Source organism: Ptychodera flava, chromosome 11, assembly GCF_041260155.1.
Source record: "Ptychodera flava strain L36383 chromosome 11, AS_Pfla_20210202, whole genome shotgun sequence".
NCBI classification, from domain to species: domain Eukaryota; kingdom Metazoa; phylum Hemichordata; class Enteropneusta; family Ptychoderidae; genus Ptychodera; species Ptychodera flava.
The window spans coordinates 36,131,210-36,151,034 of record NC_091938.1 but is presented as its reverse complement, the minus strand read 5'-3'; the positions used below and the strand labels follow the sequence as shown (position 1 = coordinate 36,151,034).

The window sequence follows — 19,825 nt, the reverse complement described above, 5'->3', positions numbered from 1 at the left end:
CCTACTCTATTATAAACCCATTACTCTTTTGACTCACTTTGGAAAGGCGGCGATGAGAATCATTCGACTACTTCCCTGTAACAATTTTTACAAAGACGTAGTTCAATAACCAAGCGAATGAAGTCATTGCAAGCCTTGAGTTTGACCGTGACTTCGTCGCAAAGCTAAAGTTGAATGAAGCACAAATGTACAAACATTACTTTAAAAAACGCACAAACTGTCAAAGTGATTAAAACGTAATATGTAAACTGGACTTCAGAGCCTCAGGAACAATTCTGTCTACTTAAAGAACTACCTCTTTCCCAAGGGCAAAGCATTCATCACCAATTACTCGATCGGATTCGAACTCTCACCCTACGTCAGCCGTTCACCTAGCAAAGAAATCCACGATGAAGGAAAACACTCGTTCATTATATTGTGACAATTATTGTCTTCTTTAAATCAAAAACGGCAAATAAGAGTTCAGATCTGACCTTGCATTTGTGATTACTGGTTTAACATAATGTTTGGTTTTTATTTGGAGTCATGTTACCTCATCTTGTCTTCTTAGGTAGCTGGTAACCTTTTTCAGTAAAATGGCTTTGAAATCTTTCCGTCATGCTGTGCGCGCCCATCGTAAAAGTACACACTCTCATCTTCACACCACATTGTTCATACTGCACATTTACATGTCCACCTCTGAGTGTAGTGGACTTTCTACAAATCCAGGGTAAGTTTGTGTTCAGATTTCTTTAACCCTTCTTTATCTGTCTCCATGGTTTCCAGCTTGGATAAAATGTGACTGTTAGATTTGTAGTTACCGTTGTATTTAGCAGTGACACAGAGTAACATAAACAGAGTGGCAACACTTGCATGCCTTTTGTTCCATGGTCGTCTCGGTAGACTATTGGCTTTTCATATTAAAATGAGCTTAAAAGGTGTTAAACTTTTTGGAGGCTTGGTTTGTGGTTGATAATTACACGAGATTATGCGAAACATACGACGAGATGGCATCGTACTGCCAGTCGCGTAGCAACCATAGTTACTTTGTGAGCTCTCAGGCCAGAAACACTGCCTCACGCCAATCAAAACATAACACGCCAGCAGTTTCATAAACATGTCATTCTTGGCGCACGTGTAAAAGACGGTATGACTGACCGTAAACCATTGAGTAAAACCAGACAGTATCGATAAAAGACTTTCAAATTTGGTTCAAACACACTCATTATATATTCATAAAAATATGAGAGGAATTTTTAAAACGGTAAAACCCACTTTCCTGAAGCTCAAAACACTCTCGTTTTCGCCAGCACATCAATTCCGATCAGCACCACACGACAACAACAACACAAGCTTTGTCGAACATACTTTCGCTTAACAATTGGTGAAAATCCGAAAATTACCGAAGGGTGCATGGTCGGCACTCTTCGGAAAAGAGAGCCAAGAGCTTCGTGAGGCGAGGCAAACATGGATTGCTTACGTAACCGCTTCACGCCTTAAACAATAGCTGTTGCCACTCTGTCTGATATTACTCTGTGGCAGTGATTACGTATAGAGATATTGAAACCACAAATGTCATTAAAATAATTTGTTTATTTCTACAAGAACGGAATCCATATATTTCACGGTAAAGTAAATTACGCCATGTACTGAAAGCGCTGAGCTTAATGTATACTGAATACGACAAAACCAACCAATTACGTTCTCGACGCGTTCAGCAATAGTTCAGAGTAAAAAAAGGAAATTTGCGTGAAATCGTTCAATGTATACGGTAATTTTGACTAAAATCATAGTCTATGATACATCAATAGAACAGTCATAGCCATGACAAGTATCATTTTCAGTCTTAGGACTTCAAGACTTGAGTCGAATTATCACTATCTCCGTCAGACGGAATTGCGTGTAGGACAGCATGCCCATTTCCAGCACTGTTTAACGTCATGTTTGTCTCACTGTCGAGTCTGCCGCCATGCTGGTGTCCGTGTGCACGCCCGTTCGCTGGTTGATCTGCAAATGAAAGTTTTGTTGTCGGATGAACTGGCAATGGTGATTAAACTTCCTAAACCTATCCGCATTCTACACGATAGCATTTCATTGCTATGTAAAATCGGGAAACGGGGATTCTTCTTTCAAATCGCAATTCATTCCAAAATTACTGCTAGATGATGTACGGGGATACTTGTTACGAAAGACAATTTTCTGAATACTGAATGTACTAACCGTTGTTACTTTCAAATTGATGATTTTGTACTTGTGTAACTGTAGATATCGACACACTGTTGGGGATATCAGCTTCTTTCCTATGTAATTCTGAACGACGAATAAAGTGAGAATAAAATTAATGTAGACAAATGTAAACGAGGTCAAATGCCTTCTCAAAGTTCAAGAATGTCAACTAACAAAGTAGCGTTTACGAGTGTAACCTCTTCAATCAGTTTCCACTTTAAAATGGCAAATCTTCATTCATCTTTCACTCAATGATACAAAATGCAAATATACGAGTGTCCAAATTTCATGTAAGTGAAGTTTTGTCCGGACTACAATTCAAATTTAAACAATGTAAGTGCATTTTACATGTATGTGTATTATGCTGACAAGCTAAATGGTATTTAATAAACAATTTGGTGGGTAGAGCAAGACTTTGCAAATAAAATTATCAAAAGCGGCAGTTTCACGACCTTCGAGCGGAAAATGTATATCCTTGTATGACTTGATATCATACCTGTAACATTTGTGTAATGCTTGTACTTTTTCTTTAGTTTACACTTCTCTATTATACGCAGAACGACCATCACACAGACAGCACTGAATGTGATGCATATGATAGCGACGAGGGAAATATCACCGTACAGCGTTTTGCCAAGAAAACCTGTGAAAAAAAACAGGGCACTGTAAACAGTTTATAGTTAATATGGACAAAATTTGCATCGGCTGAAATAAGTAGTTTTAGAAAGTCGGAGAGATTATGTCAGACAATTTGTATAACAATTTGATTCACAGATTAGATTATATGTCTCACCGTTGTTCTGTTTCTCAAAACTTCTGTACCAGAGATAATCTGAGGAAAGTGATAAAAAAGATAGATATATTAATTTATCGAATATTTGCTAAATTTGCTAAACTACACGGTTACATTAATTCATTTTTTTCTGATAAAAGGACATATATAAGACCAGAGACTTACGAGAACAGTAATCGACACATTCGGATGATGGTTTCTCGTTGGAATCATCGTCCGAAGCATGGCATATGTCACTACAAGGTGCACACTCATACCGCACATCTTCAGATATATCTTTGCCTTGGTCCATGCAATAGTTCTTATACGTGTAACAGTCAAATTCACACTGGCCCTGGACAAAGTCAGACGTCGAGAGGAGCACGAGTATTCCGATAAATCTTTCCATTCTCCCTGCCGAGAAGAAGATAACCGTATGAAAACGACTCAAACTTCACAAAAGGTCTTATTCGTACCGATACTCTCACCAATACATATTTTTAATTCATTACAATGACAGTTGTCCAAAAGGATAGATAGAAAATACGAAGACATAAACACAAGTGTATGCCAGCATGCGCAGTCAGTAAAATTTACCGATACTGTGTTTCTTTCTTCTATACGTTAGGGAAAGCATTGATTTTAACGACTCTTCTGGACTCGATTTTGCCAGAAATTATCAAGCAACTTGTACCACATGAAGTGACTTTCACTAACTGACACATCAAAATTAAAGTAAGAAGTTACTGAGGGTACCAGGTGTTTGCCTCTGATTTATCCATTCCTTTACAGGAACAATGGCAGTGACCTTGTTCGGAAAAAAGTGATATTTCCCTTTTTTTTCAGTCATTGTAAATGTAAGCCAATATGTTGAAATACTAAGTATTATAATCCTTTCCAACACAAAGTTTTGTACAAGGTATGCAATGTCATTATTGCCAAGTAAATTCTACTTGGAACTAAAAAATCAGTTGTGAAAAATAAAATTTGACTCCACAGAACATGCATTCTGGCTATATTGACAAGTCGCACATGACTCGATTTTTTCTGCAAACTGTTTTGTTTTTGTTCGTCTTGTTCTTTTGTTTTTTCAATAGAATTGATTTTTTAACTTAGAAAAGAAGAAATTTCTTTCGAAGTGTCAACAGTAATGAGAGACAAAAAAAAGAAATTGCACTTTACAGATAATGGAACTGTAGAAAATATTGATTAAAGTCTATAAATGTACTAAAATGATGGTAAAAGAGCTTACGTTTATCACTCACTTAGTACACTGCATCGTCAAATTTTGTTTCTTACATAGTCTACTAAACGCCCTATTGTCAAGATCATTGCTTTCAACGTTATATCATAGAATTAGAGGGACTTTTCATTGAAGGGCCAAATAAGCTTATATGATATATCATTTGAAACATTCTTTCAGGTGTCCATACAATACCTATATGCCACCCCACGGATCACGTGGTAGGCAACTGGTCTGATATGGCATGTCTGTACTCTCGGCTGTCTGCACGGAATCACGTCATCGATTTTGTACTAAAGCACATTACCTACTGACACACAACTCACCTGTCTGTAAGAGGACTGAAATTACGGGCTTCGACTTTCTTTAAAACCTTGTCTCGCCTTTGAGTGCAAACTGCAACTTTTACATCAGCCGATTCACAAATATCTGGAGTAAGGTTTGCCCTTTGACCTTGGGGATTTCCCTGAATACCGTCCATGAAGACAAATATGTTTTGCATATTATTACCGCCAAAACCCGCGATCACATTTTACCGGCTAATTGATGCTCCGCTTTTTAGTCCCACCAACAATCACGTTGAACTTATTGAATCCGTGACGTCAATCGGCGTCTGTCTTCCACGATATGATCATTTTGTTACCTTTGTTGGCATGTGAGATTTCTCCAAACAACGTTGCAAGGTCGATTGCATCGATCAATTGTCAATTTATTCGGAGGGATGCCTTGCCTCAGTGTGCTCAAATCAGCATGAATACGCATGCGTAAACTTTCGAGATCGTTTCGAGTTATTCTAAAACGTTTTTAAACCGTGTACCTGCTGGTAGCTTTCAAATGGATGTGAAGGTTCCTGTTACGTGGGCAGAGAAAACGAACAAAAGGGTGAACTCAGCAGTTAACGTTTAAAAAAAATTTATTACGAAAAAAAACTAATTGCAAGTCAGGGATAGAGTACAAGCTTTAAAGTGTACAGACTACTTATCTCAGCTGGGACGGCAAAGCTCCAGTCTCAGAGTTGTAACAGTCAGTTGGATGAATGAACAGTCCTTGCAGGCTTGAAGCTGCACAAAGTCCACAGTATAAATCCAGCGTTGACAGTGAAGGTCTTGAAAAGTCTTGAGAATGACTACTGCTGGAGTTTAGTACACACAAGAGACACGATCCCAAAAGTCTGACTGGAAGCTGAGCACGTCCCTTTTATAAAGGCATATAAGAACAATCTAGAACTTTTATTGACATGCTAATTACTGTTCTAAAATTATCTCCCTTACACAACTAATCAACTTTCCAGAACATTCCAAACATGACTAATTGAATTCAAGGTGTGAGGTCATCAAGGGCAGTGACCTTGAGAATGTTCTAGACTAATTGAACTCAGGTCATGATGAGTGTGGGGGAAATGACCTACATAACACACCCCCTCTTCAAAAAAAGAAAATTTTTCAAAGAAAATCTTTCTTTTACAAATGTAATCTTGAAAAGGATTTAAGTACTCAAATTTTGTTTTACTCTAAAGAAATTTTCTTAAGTGAACAACAATAAAATTTCTTGAAAGTGAACACAATAAACTCTAAATACGAGAGAGACAGTCTGCAATTAAATTGTCTCTGCCTTTGATATGTCTAATGTCAAGATTAAACTCCTGTAACATTAAACTCCATCTTAGCAATCTCTGATTTTTGCCTTTAATTTCTGCAGAAAAACAAGAGGGTTGTGATCAATATAAACCACTATTGGCTGATTTGAAGAAGTAACATAAACTTCAAAATGCTGTAAAGCTAATATCAAGATAAACACTCTTTTTCAATTGTAGAGTAGTTTCTCTGGGATTTGTTAAATTTGCGTGAAAAATAGCAAACAGGATGATCTACACCATGACTATCCTCTTGCAATAAAACAGCACCAGCAGCCGTATCACTAGCATCCACAGCTAATTTGAATGGCAAAGTGAAATCTGGGTGCAGGACAACACTGAGGCAACACTGGAGCACTTTGCAGTATGGCTTTAAGTGTATCAATGCCTGTTGGCATTGCTCTGACCAAACAAACTTTACTTTCTTTTAAGTAAGTTAGTCAAAGGCTCAGTAATTGTGGAGAAATTTGGACAGAATTTTCTGTAGTAACCAGCCATACCGAGAAAGCGCATCAGTTGTCGTTTGCAGTTTGGTATGGGAAAACTTGAATGGCACTGATTTTGGCATCAACAGGTTTTACCTCACCCTGTCCTACAGTATGTCCGAGGTAAGTTACCCTTGCCCAACCAAACTCAGATTGGCAAGGTTGACAGTCAACATTGCTTTGCTCAGTCTCTCAAAGAACTTCCGCATGAGCTTGATGTGTTCCTCCCAGGTGTCACTATACAGGACGACGTCGTCAACGTAAGCTGCACACCCGTCTAGCCCGGATATGACGTCGTTGATCATCCGTTGGAACGTTGCCGGAGAGTTCTTCATTCCGAATGGCATCACCTTGTACTGGAACAATCCGTCTGGTGTAACAAAGGCGGATATTTCACGAGCACGATCCGTCAGAGGGACTTGCCAAAATCCCTTCAGTAGGTCAAATTTCGTCACATACTTGGCTTTTCCCACTCGGTCGATGCAGTCATCAATCCTCGGGATTGGGAAAGTGTCTGTCTTTGTTAAAGTGTTGACCTTCCTAAAGTCCGTGCACATACGATAACTGTGGTCTGATTTGGGAACAAGTATGCACGGCGAACTCCAGTTACTTTTACTGGGTTCAATAAAGTCATTGTCCAGCAGGTATTTGACTTCTTCCTGGAGATATTTCGCTTTTGTTGGATTCAGTCTGTATGGATGTTGTTTTACAGGCTTACTGTCCCCACATCAACGTCGTGATAGATGACGTTTGTCCTCGTTGGAACATCTTGAAACAGGTGTTTATATCGTGGAGCAGTTCTTTCACCTGTTGTTGTTGTTCTGGCTGGAGGTGTGCCAACTTTGTAGACTCCAGCTTCTCCAGGATTTCTGAGTTCTGAAGCTTGACCGAGCCCAGCTTTGAGTTTAGAGTATTTTCACTCAAGTCAGTTTCAGTATCACTATCTTCATAATGGCCAGAACTGACGGTACTGACAGGCTGAGTTATAGTAGGATTATCCCTATCCAAATATGGCTTAAGCATATTTATGTGACATAGCTGCTTTTTGTTTTCGCCTGTCAGGTGTTATTATGATGTAATTTAAATCACTCAATTTCTTATCGATTAGATATGGCCCAAAGTAACGAGCATGGAGTGGTTTGCCAGGAATTGGAAGTAGAACAAGAACTTTTTGACCTGGTTCAAACTTCCGTTTTGAGGTGTTTTTATCGTATTTGGTTTTCATTGACTGCTGAGATGACTCAAGATTTTCTCTGGCTAATTCACATGCTTTAGAGAGTTTTGTACGAAAATCTGACACATATTGCAAAATATTCAGACAATCATCATCGTCTGATAGGAATTTCTCTTTAACGAGCTTAAGTGGGCCACGGACTGTATGTCCAAATACAAGCTCAAATGGGCTAAAACAAGAGACTCTTGAATTGACTCTCTAACAGCAAAGAGCAGAAAATGAATTCCTTCATCCCACTGCTTCTCTGTGTCAAAACAGTAGGTCCTAATCATGTTTTTCAAAGTTTGATGAAATCGCTCAAGAGCACCCTGACTTTCTGGATGATAGGCGGATGACCTATACTGTTTAATGCCTAGCTGATCCATTACTTGTTGAAAAATACCAGACATAAAGTTGGAGCCTTGATCGGACTGGACACATTTAGGGAGGCCAAATAAAGTGAAAAATTTGACTAAAGCTTTCACTATAGTCTTTGTCTTTATATTTCTCAGTGGTATGGCTTCTGGGAACCGAGTTGATGTACACATAATTGTCAGCATGTACTCATTTCCTGATCTTGTTTTTGGTAGGGGCCCAACACAGTCTATTAGTATCCTACTAAATGGTTCTTGAAATGCAGGAATTGGCTGTAAAGGGGCCTTTGGAATGGTCTGATTCGGCTTTCCTACCATTTGACATGTGTGACAAGTTTTACAGAAATGTGCTACATCCTGCCTGAGATTAGGCCAATAAAAGTGACTGAGAATTTTATGATAAGTTTTCCTTACTCCTAAGTGACCAGCCCAGGGCGTTTCATGGGCCAGGCGCAATATTTCAGCATGGTAGGGCTTTGGAACCACAATTTGATGTTTTATAGCCCAATCGTCATCAACCAAGACATCTGGAGGTCTCCATTTACGCATGAGAATACCAGATTTTGTATAATAGGAAACAGAGCTATCTGAAGTTTTACCTTCATCATCTACCCTGTCAAACAAAGACAAAATATCTGGGTCTTTGTGTTGTTCTGCAATGAGATTTGATCTAGAAAATGTCTGACTTTGGTCAGCAGAAGTTTTACTGGAAGTTTCAAATCCACGAGGGATAACGGAATGATCCGTGTCAAACACCTGACTGAGAAAGGTGTCATTTAAGTCAACATCTGTGACATTATTTTTGAGAGTATTTTGATTCTCGGAAGTTTTCTTTGACATGGCTCGAGTAATGCACATGAAGGAAATAAATCGGGTATCTCTTGTTCAATTGGCTCTGGATCCTGATCTAACTAGGATTATCAGTCACAAGTGGATTAGTAATGACCTTGTCCCCAGCAAGGTCGTTTCCAAGAAGAAGGTGAATCCCTTCAAAAGGCAAAAAAGGCCTAATACCTAAAGCCACAGGTCCAGAAACAAAGTCCGAAGACAAATAGACTTATGGAGAGGAACAGGAATGTAGTCATTACAATCTACCCCCTTAATAAGAACTTTAGAACCTGAAAATGACTTTTCAGAAAACGGCAGGGTATCTGCCAACAAAAGAGACTGGAAGCCCCGGTATCTCTTAAAATTTTGACAGGGGTAGCGGAAGAAAATCACTAGAAAGTGATATAAAACCATTATGAATAAATGGCTCGAAAATACCCATAATGCTATCTTGAGAAGAATTGACCTTGACCTCATTAATTGGGGATGAGAGGGGTTTAACCTCAGAAAATGTGTTGCACACATTATTAGACTCTAATTGAGTTGATGAAGAAATAAAGCCGGTGGGCTTAGATCCACTTTGACCACTTTGACCTTCACGTTTTCTTTTCAATTTGAAACAATCTGACATTAAATGGCCGTCTTTCTTACAATAATTACAAGAAAGTGTACCAACTGTTTGTCAGAAGGAGATTGAGACTTGGGATTTGATGATGTGGGAGTGTTACTTGAACTCTGTGAACTGTTGTCATTTGATTTCCTACTCTCCTTTGAAAAATTCTTGGATGAAAAGGAGGAGTTAAATTTACCTGCATTGTTTCTGTATGAAAAGGACTGGGATGGTTTGCTGAGAAATGAAGATTTGTGGGTCAATGAATAATCATCGGCCAAACGTGCAGCAACCTCCAATGTATCTGCCTTTTGTTCATTGATAAATGTTTTGATGTCACTCCGGATGCACCTTTTAAATTCCTCAATCAAAACAAGCTGTCGTAATTTGTCATAATTCTGACTGACCTTTTCAGAAGAACACCAACGATCAAACAGTTGTTCTTTTGTTCGAGCAAATTCAACATAAGTTTGATCCTTCACCTTCTCACAATCCCTAAATTTCTGACGGTAAGCTTCAGGCACCAACTCATAGCCTTGAGAATTAATTCCTTCACAGAATCATAATTTGAAGCCTGCTCTACTGACAACTGAATGTAAATTTCTCTGGCTTTACCCACCAAAGCACTCTGCAAAAGCATAGACCAGGACTCCTTAGGCCAATTCAGACTCTGAGCAATTTTCTCAAAATGAAGGAAATTTTATCAACATCCTTTTCTTGGAAAGGGGGAACTAACCTGAAATGCTTAGTGATGTCAAACTTGTCTGAAGGGAAGAATTTTCCTGATTGTCCAAGCTCTAAACGTCTCATTTCTAACTGTAGTCGATGTTCTTCCAATTCTCTCTCCTTTTCTCTCTGTCTTTCTTCCATTTGTAATTCTTTGTCTTTCATTTGTAATTCTTTGTCTTTCATTTGTAATTTTTCCTGCCTTTCCCTTTCTTCCATTTGCAATTTTTCCTTTTCTAATTCCAATTTCTTAAGCTCCAAATCTGCCTGTATTTCTAATTCTAATTTTTTGAGTTCGAAGGAAGACTCAGGCTCATAATCTTTTAAGGCAGACTCCTCAAAATGGCCAGAATTAACTAAATGTTTTGCAATCTTGAACTGAATTTCTCGCTTGCGCATAGATCTTTTGACATCTACTTTAAGGAAATTTGCCAGTGCTATGAGGTTGTCTTTTCTGAGGGAATTAAATGTGTCCTGATCAAGGTCATCCATAATTCGTCTGGCTTGAATTCCGCCATGATTGAATTTCGCTGAGTTCACAGTATACAGTAGTTTTGAAAAGGCTGTCAAAATGTTGTCAAACGGCTCAAAATATTCGTCTCCCGGACGAGCCCCCAATTTGTTACGTGCAGAGAAAACGAACAAAAGGGTGAACTCAGCAGTTAACGTTTAAACAAAATTTATTACGAAAAAAAACTAATTGCTAAGTCAGGGATAGAGTACAAGCTTTAAAAGTGTACAGACTACTTATCTCAGCTGGGACGGCAAAGCTCCAGTCTCAGAGTTGTAACAGTCAGTTGAATGAATGAACAGTCCTTGCAGGCTTGCAAGCTGCACAAAGTCCACAGTATAAATCCAGCGTTGACAGTGAAGGTCTTGAAAAGTCTTGAGAATGACTACTGCTGGAGTTTATAGTAACACACAAGAGACACGATCCAAAAGTCCGACTGGAAGCTGAGCACGTCCCTTTTATAAAGGCATATAAGAACAATCTAGAACTTTTATTGACATGCTAATTACTGTTCTAAAATTATCTCCCTTACACAACTAATCAACTTTCCAGAACATTCCAAACATGACTAATTGAATTCAAGGTTGTGAGGTCATCAAGGGCAGTGACCTTGAGAATGTTCTAGACTAATTGAACTCAAGTCATGATGAGTGTGGGGGAATGACCTACATAACATTCCTAAGTGTTCTGATTCAGATTCTTCAGGACCATAATTATTCCATTTAAGTCAAAATGTCTTCTGTCAATTCTGTGAGACTTTTTTGGTCTATATTTTCAAATTAGGTCTATAAATGCCTGGCGTGACTTCGACCGGCTTTCTTGAAACTGGTGAAATTTTCTTTTGGCACTGCTGAAGGTACTTCACACCAGGAGGATGAGGCACCATCAAGGTCCAAGGATTACTCTGTGCCTTCAAGTTCTGTTAGACAGTCGCTTTTGAATCACTTTAACAAATGGAGGATAACAGAAATTGAACCTTTAAAGTAACAGAGCATCACCCCTTTATTCAAGGCTTTGCTTAAATCAATAGTTGGAGCCAATATGCTCATTTTCGGTCAAAATAATTTTATCTTAAATAATTGGTTTGATTCCATTCAAACTGACATGCATAAGATGACTTCAATTCGAGATAACAAAATGATGACAATATTTTATTTTGTTAAATTTATTTAAAAGTCAGCCTGAACTCATCTTGCAAAATATAGAAGTCAAGAGAATAGATGTTTCAGTGGTCTTCATAAAATGTTGCCCGGATACAAATATCGGACAATCGGCAGCAATGTTAAATGGCAGGGGTCGTTGGAACTCCACTCAATATTTGTATGGGACCCATACAACCTAGATAGGTCGGTCATTGATCAAAGTTAGAAAATATTTGTCATATTTTGTATCGTAAAATTTAAATGTTGCAGCTATGTTGATGTGATGCATCCAAATATCCTGCATGGAATACATTGTTTGTAAACAAGAGATTCTCACAGACCCAGTTCCTATGACCTCCTGTCTTTACGTTTCACATATCTTGCACTTTCACACAGACTATTTTTCCAGCCATTGTCTGCCCTTTAAAAGTTAATGACAGCGCGAAAATCGCGCACAGAACGTTAACACAGGAAGCAAATACGCACATATGATGGTGACCCAAGCGCATAGTGCAATGACCTTTGAATTTGCTGTTGTTTCGCCCCCTAAAATGTCCTAAAATGTCAAGTCTGCCCCTTATTTTGATGAATGGGGCAGAAATTGCCCTTTTCAGTGAACATCTAGAGAAAACACCGGCACCATTTTCCTGCAGTCCTAGCTAGTATCGAAAACAAATGTTTGTAAAAACACCTATAATATTACTTGGCATATTTAAATTGTGAAATATGAAACAGAAATGAAATTCAGTAAATTTTGAGGTTTACATGTAATATTATCGAACTTAGAAAGTGATCTTATAAATCAATGCGTTTCTCAAAAATATGAAAGGAGAGTGTGGTCATTGTGGTCATGTGCTAATATTCAGACGCTTCACTCATCCATTGGAAACAGACTTGCACGAATATCGATATGTCAGCTTGAGACTGTTGCAATCTCTTTCTTAAACGAGGAAAGAGTATGAAATTGTATGGATTCACAGCTTTGGAACTGGAACCAAGCAGCCAGTGAGTACGATTAAACATAGACACTAGTCCCGTTTCTACTGTCTAACGTTTGAGCATGACAGTCATGATTATCTAGTCAAAAGTTTGACTATGAGAGTCCGGACTACAGTCGACTGTTACTGTTCTGTGTTTATGGAAAAACTAAACGCAGAATAGGTGGATACTGAAATAAGACTAAGTCAAGACAATAGGAAGACTGAAATAAGACTTTCTAACCACGCTAAATACATATTTTATGAAATTACACAACTGAATGGAGTTCATGTCTATTCTTCAGAAAATACGACACAGTGTTCAAACCTACGCTGTCAGAAACTTTACAGGGAAAGTAATAGGAACGTTATGAAACTACACATCGCAAGATATAATAAAGAGAACAAAATGCATGGTAAGGACCACTTGTGCGGAATCAGGCTTTTTACGTTTCAGACAAGATTTCACTGAATATGAGAATTAGATTTCCATATCTATCAGAGACACGTACCGTAGAAAGAGACATGGGTATTAGCGGCTGTCATAACGGGAATCTATATATAGCTCAAAGTTATAAATAGAAAAAGGCCTTTTGTGTAAACGTAATCCCTTCAATTATTTTGGAAGGACTTTTTTTTATAAACGGCAAGGTGTCACTGATAATACAATGACAGCTGTAGGGGCAGCTGTAGGTCAGTTACTCTGAAGTAATCTGTGAATCACTGGACTTGTCTTCTGCAGCCTCCGGCACTCCATATGTTGTGCTGTGAGAGCTAGAGAGTGGTGGCATACTCTCGGTGTGTTCGTGTGCTGTATTTATAGAGAAAAGAGGAAATTATTTCATCATCTATATGTAATGTACGCGTCCTTATTTGTATGATATGTTTGTTCTGAAACGACATCTAAGAAGGCATTGTGTGATAACTGGAAGTCCTGTGTATACATATGATGAAGAAAATCGATACAAGAATGCGAATGACGATTTAATCGAACCCTATAGACTGATGTCTCTCACAAAAGCCCATGATTTGGAATCACATGTATTTCACTTTGCAGTAGCCAGTCGCTTGTTTCCGTAACTTGTAACTCAAGTGTCATTTCCAATTGGAAATTTCCGAAGTTGATTAATTCATTAAATCTGTCGGATTCTGTTTGAAATGTTACCTGTTTGTTCCTCCTCAGCATGTGCAAGTAAAGTCTCAGATTCGGAAGGGTTCCGACTACGTGTGGAGAAGGGTTGTTTGTGACTGAAAGACAATAGTACCATGTGTTATGATATTGTTACTGACACCATAGCGATTTGCATCATAGAAATCCGTTCAAATTTCAGTTTCTATACATTCATTCTTTACAGCACACTTTATTGAAAACAATCATATAACTGATTAATAGCGCCAACGTCATGCGGCAACAATACCCACTTCTCACAATCATAGAGGCAAAAGAACCATTTTCTTATCCAATCAAGAATAAAAGTTAGGGGTCACCGTACAAAGCTCAGTACTAGTGAAATAAATTACCAACATGTATAGATTTTTGAAAATAAAAATGGCCGTCATCCCTGTGTTAACTCTATTAAGAAAGCAAAATTTTCGATTTTCAAAATACTTGGGAACCGTCATTATTTACGGCCTGGGGGGGGGGGATCAGAGGAATTTGATCCGAAACTCCGAAATTTAGAGTACCCCCCTTGCCAACAATGATGAATTTGAGTAACCCCCTCTCTAACTCAGAAATTTTGACTGAACCTCCCCCCTTAGAAGATATAAATACCAATATATGTATTTGTAAAATTTACGAAATACTGCTGCAATAGTAAAAATTTTTCAAAACCTGATGTACCCTGCTATATTATCGTCAGTTATCTCATGACGGTTGAAAAAGGTGAAACCAACAAAATGAAATTCAAAGTGACAACAAAATACAGATATAAAAGCTCACGCTATAACCAGTATCAAACCATGTAATATTGTTTAATTTGGATGGCTATCATGAGAGGGTTTTCACTAGGATATCTGACTGGGCAGAATTCAAAAGTGCATGGGGAGAATACGCGAGAGGCTGAGGGGGAAAGTGTCAGAGGGGGATGTACCCTATCTTGTGTGGGAAATTTTGAGAAATTGATGTGTGCAATAGTGCAGTCTGGTGCAATCTACGAGGTGTTAAAATTTTCTTATTTACAAGTAAAACTGTTAGAACACCACAAGACAAGGGGGAGAACGAGAGTGGGGTGTCCCCACTCTCCCATAGAAAATATTGAGAAATTGATGTGTGTAATGGTGCAATCTAAGAGGTGTTTCAATTTATTTTGCACTCGATAAAATTATTTGAAAATGACATTGAACACTTATATTTTTATGACATTTTTTGCATGATCAGTGTTTGAGTCACAATATTCAACAACCAAACAATGAAAATACATTTTGTAAAAAACTGTTCTCAGTTTGCCAGAGTGAAGACCAACGAATATGCAGAAATGGAAAATCTGTGACCTTGTGTCATTCTCCAGCTGCGAGCTAGCTTCCAATCAAAAGCCTGAAGTCAATGAAATGTATGTTTCTCTGATAATAAATGATGAATTCACAACAGTTCAGTTTTGTCCAAGATCCGTGAAAAATTTGAGTAATTGAGTGTGCAATGGTGCAGTCTGGTGCAATCTGAGAGGTATTTTCAATTTGTCTTTTACATAAAACTGTTAGAACACCCAAGGGGGAGAGCACGAGAGGGGGTGTCCCCCTCTCGCATCGAAAATTTTGAGAAATTGATGGGTGCAATGGTGCAATCTGAGAGGTGTTTCAATTATTTTGCACCAAAAATTGAGTAACCCCCTTCTTCCTCTCCAATTTTGAGCAATCCCCCTTGAAGTTTTCAATTTTTGGAGTGACCCCCCCTTAACATTCCTCGACCCCGAGACCGTAAGTAATGCGGCTCCCTAGAAGGTGAAAACTCTCTTTATGCCAAGAGCTTCAAGATAAATTCTCACAAGTGGTTGACCAAAACATATTTTAAAAGTTTGAGAGTTCGAATATCTATCATCCTCGATGCGTGTTCTATCTTAATGACGAAAAGGATTAAGTCAGTGACTCTCACATTGCTGTGATTTGCATGCAGTTTGCATTTTAGTGGAGTCTCCGCTATGCTTCGTCACTTATCGATAAATGCAACTAAACCCACTTAATACGGCTACTCACCAAGAAAATAGAAAAATAACGCTTCAACAATTAAAACAATTATAAACTCGATAAAATAAGACACGTTTTACTTTTTTTAAAGTGTGCTTGTTTCTAAAATCGCCCTGCGACTCCACTTTGTGTCGTGTAGTATCAGCACCGCAAGATGGACTATTGGCGTTACTATTGTAATGATGAAGAGTGCTACTCACCACTATTTGCCTGAGTCACATGCACACTTGTAATATTCGTAGTTTGTGTCGTTGCATTTGGTTGGGTGGCTGTACATTACTTGTATCTGCAATAGAAAAACGAAGCCATTAGTTTGACTATAGGAAATAACGTTTGTTCTCACATTTTGTGGCATTTGCTTGTCTGCGTCCACGTACAGGGAGAGTTAGGGACTGGTCAGTTTCGTCGGTCTGGGGGGGGGGGGGGCGGTGTATTATTTTTTGCTGACGTCAAAAAGTGGCTGACCCCCTTATTCCAAATTTTGAAAACAGGGTGACCCCCCTATTCCAAATTTTGAAAACAGGGTGACCCCCCTGCACGCGACAACTGTGATATATAATAATATATAATAATATAATACTGTAATATATATATATATATATATATATATATATATATATATATATATATATATATATATATATATATATATATATATATATATATATATATATATATATATATATATATATATATATATATAAATAAAGTGTTTTAATGAAATTGTTGGCATGTCAGTTGTAAGATAGGAATTTCAAAGTGTCAATCTTAAAGTTTGAATACAGTACATTTTGAATGAGCTGTGAATGTATTCACACTTTCTATGCTTAACCAGATGTCCTGAACTGTTGTACAGAAATGGATGTCAATCATTAATTATATTAATATCAAACAGGAAAAAGCAGTAAATCAAAAATTTTGATGGATGTTAAGACTTGCCAGCTATCCAATTAAATCTCCTGAGGAGCCATAGAGAGGCATTTTAGCCAAATCTGATGTGTGCAGAGTCTGAGATGACCTTTTTTTGTAACATTGATATTTGTGCATGTTGCTTTCTCATACTGAATTCTCATAGAGAGAACAGAAAAGTATCAGGAATTTGTCATGCTTTTCATATGAAGTGCAGATTTCATAATAGTACACTTTCACTTAGCAAACATCAAGATATCTCTGGCATATATCTCTGATATATTAACCCTTTCACCCCCAGTTCCCTGTATACAGGTCCAACTTAACCATAGAAAACAATGGATTTGGGACAAACCATGGTGGTGAAAGGGTTAAAGTATGGCGCCCGAAGGGCGCGGAGAAAAATATTGAACATCCTGATATCTCTGATATATATGTCTTGTATATTAAAGTAATGCACAGGAAGGGTGTGCTGAAAAATGTCTGATATATTAAAGTAATGCGCTCGAAGAGCACGCTGAAAAATATTTAACATACATATATCTCTGATATATGTATGCCTGATATGTTAAAGTTGGGCGTGCTGAAAAATATGTCTGATTATTAAAGTTACGGCGCGCCGAAAAATGCAACTGGATGAAATTTGTGGCTGACACGATGCATTTTAGGCAATGATGAGCCTGTGTCGAAATTCAAAAACACACTGACCCCCCTATTGGGCATTTCAAAAACATGGTGACCCCCCCTATCACCAAAGTCAAAAACAGGGTGACCCCCCCCATGAATCCACCGGCCCCCCAGGCCGAAGAAACTGACCAGTCCCTTAGATAATATTGTAATCACTTTTACATCTGTAACACCCTCCTCTTCAATGAGAGTTACGTCCCGATGAGCTAGTGCACCAGAAAATCTCGGTTACATCTCTACTCTGATGGCTCAAACCCTGAACGATAGGATGTCACATCCCTTCGGAAAATAAAGGGCATGGGTCGATACAAAGTTCAAGATAGATAACTATAACAATCATACTACAAGTAATATGTATTTTACCAGAGACATCCTGCCTTCGACCGGGGGCGCACTTTTCTTAAATACTAGTGTCATGATAACGACAATACAGACAGCTATCAGAACGCCGTATAAGCCAATAATTGCCCGTCCCGATGCGGTCCAAGGATACCTGGAATCGAAACGAAAACATTAACGTACATGTCAATGATTATGCTGTGGAAAGGCCATCATTAAATTCCGGAGGCGGAAAGTTTCTGCAAATCAAACGATGTAACGACATTGTGATTAAGTATTAACTTCTTCACCCCGTTGCCTGTAAACAGGTCCACACTAACCATTGAGAACATTTGGGCCAAGCCACCGTGGTGAAAGGGTTAAACAAAATCACCAAAACTTGGTGAAGCATGCACATTTCTTTGCTCCTTTTAGTGCCATACTCACCTAAATGTACTTCTCTGGAGTCCAATATCGGCTTTTGAAGGTATTCTAAGGAACAAAAAAAATGCGTAGATTACAATCTTAGTTTGAGCATAGACCTCAGAGAATATGGTCTGTGGGAAAATCTATACACCTCTTAATGAAAGACTATCGCAGTTCAAATATCAATTGCGCAATTTTCTTTTTCTACAATTCATTAATAAGGGTTCATCACTGGATTAGATGTTTTCGTTGTATTTTTTCTTTTTTCTGTTGATATAATTATTTACTTTGTATTAATTTGTTGCTTTCTTGACGAGGGCTCTGATGTAAATTACAATTCATTTGTAACTCAGATTACCCTCTATAAATAAATAAATAATAATAATAATAATAATAATAATAATAATAATAATGTTGCGTTGTCAGTAACGCCTTACTGTCAGTTAGACTATTTGTGAAAGTTGTGCCGTGACTTCTACATGTAGGTATGTTTATATCTCTAATCATTCATCCAACTAAATTACAATAAAAAATGCTATGTATGATGATGATATCAGATCCCAAAACACAAACCTGTAAATTTTATTGTTAAGTTCAGATCAACACACGTATTGAAGTACGAACTCAAAAATATTTATTTTAAAATAGTAATCTTCTTACATTTATAGTCCATTTTCAAAATATTGATCTCGTCAAATCTAGTGTATGCTAGCGACGCCTACATGTCGTCAACGTCCACTCTACTATGCAGCCGTTAGCACGTGAAATTTGATATCGATTCTGAAACCCTCGATTCATACCTGGGTCGTCGATGCAATTACTGATTACTGAATAGGCTGCTACCATAACGCTTCTTAATCTGGCTATTTACTTCGATAGTGGTCCGCTACATCCCCTATCATCTTGATGCATATAACACTTACCACGACAAAATGTTGCACAGGTGTCCGAAACTTGTGACGTGTCTGGATTTTCGTTCGGTCCAGGGCAGACATCACTACACTGTACACACTGGTATCGTTCATCTGGGCTATTTCTTCTCCTTGGTCACACAGAACGTATACAGTTCTCTAAAGCAGGTCAAGGGGCAGCCAATGATGCTACTCAAGAACGGGGATTTCGTGGCTGAGAAATGAGCATATGAATTGTCAAAACACCGCCCACAGGATACTCCGTATGCAATTAGCTTGGCTACAACGTATGTCTTAACATGCTCTTTATTTTAGGTTTTCCCCGGGGGCTGCCATAGCAAGGTATACACATACATGTATGTACCGATACATTTGATCCCAATCGGAGTTTTATTTCTGCCTCGTGTACACATGTGACCAAGGAAGTGCAGTTAAAATGTTGACTTTTAATATTTTTTGACTCTAGCATGGTATTTACACCTGCACCAAAGTCAGAACCCCATCCCGGAGTTTTTCGAAGCGATATGGGTACCTGCAACTTCGGACTATATATATTTAATTTAGTGAACTGTAGGATCAGATGCGCTGTGTTTTTCGTACGGAGGGCAATGCTTTTGAAAACATTGCTGAGGACAGATACGATGATACAAAGAAAGGTAACGGCAACACGGT

At 38.2% G+C, this 19,825-nt stretch overlaps 1 protein-coding gene and 2 long non-coding RNA genes across 6 annotated transcripts in view; 1 reads left to right on the top strand and 2 right to left on the bottom strand.

The window, feature by feature from the left end:
• LOC139144180 (uncharacterized) overlaps positions 1–19,825 on the top strand; it is a 104,901-nt gene that overhangs the window by 83,261 nt on the left and 1,815 nt on the right. The window lies entirely within an intron of this gene.
• On the bottom strand, positions 1,525–4,653 carry LOC139144179 (uncharacterized). The gene is made up of 6 exons (XM_070714833.1): positions 4,547–4,653; positions 3,164–3,391; positions 2,999–3,037; positions 2,702–2,848; positions 2,200–2,289; positions 1,525–1,986 (listed from the first exon to the last, which is right to left on the bottom strand). The coding sequence occupies exons 2-6, from the start codon at positions 3,384–3,386 to the stop codon at positions 1,826–1,828; spliced, it is 660 nt and encodes a 219-aa protein (XP_070570934.1). The 5' UTR covers positions 3,387–3,391; positions 4,547–4,653; the 3' UTR covers positions 1,525–1,825.
• Positions 12,983–19,362, bottom strand: LOC139143138 (uncharacterized). Its single transcript, XR_011554543.1, has 6 exons — positions 19,166–19,362; positions 18,264–18,308; positions 17,862–17,991; positions 16,103–16,188; positions 13,885–13,967; positions 12,983–13,530 (listed from the first exon to the last, which is right to left on the bottom strand). It is a non-coding gene; the product is annotated as an uncharacterized lncRNA (long non-coding RNA).

Coding starts and splice junctions, on each gene's coding strand:
- LOC139144179 (XM_070714833.1), bottom strand. CDS start 3,386: ATGGAAAGATTTATCGGAATACTCGTGCTCCTCTCGACGTCTGACTTT. Junction 3,038..3,163: donor ATGTGTCGATTACTGTTCTC/GTAAGTCTCTGG, acceptor CACTTTCCTCAG/ATTATCTCTGGTACAGAAGT. Junction 2,290..2,701: donor GCATTACACAAATGTTACAG/GTATGATATCAA, acceptor TTCGTCGTTCAG/AATTACATAGGAAAGAAGCT.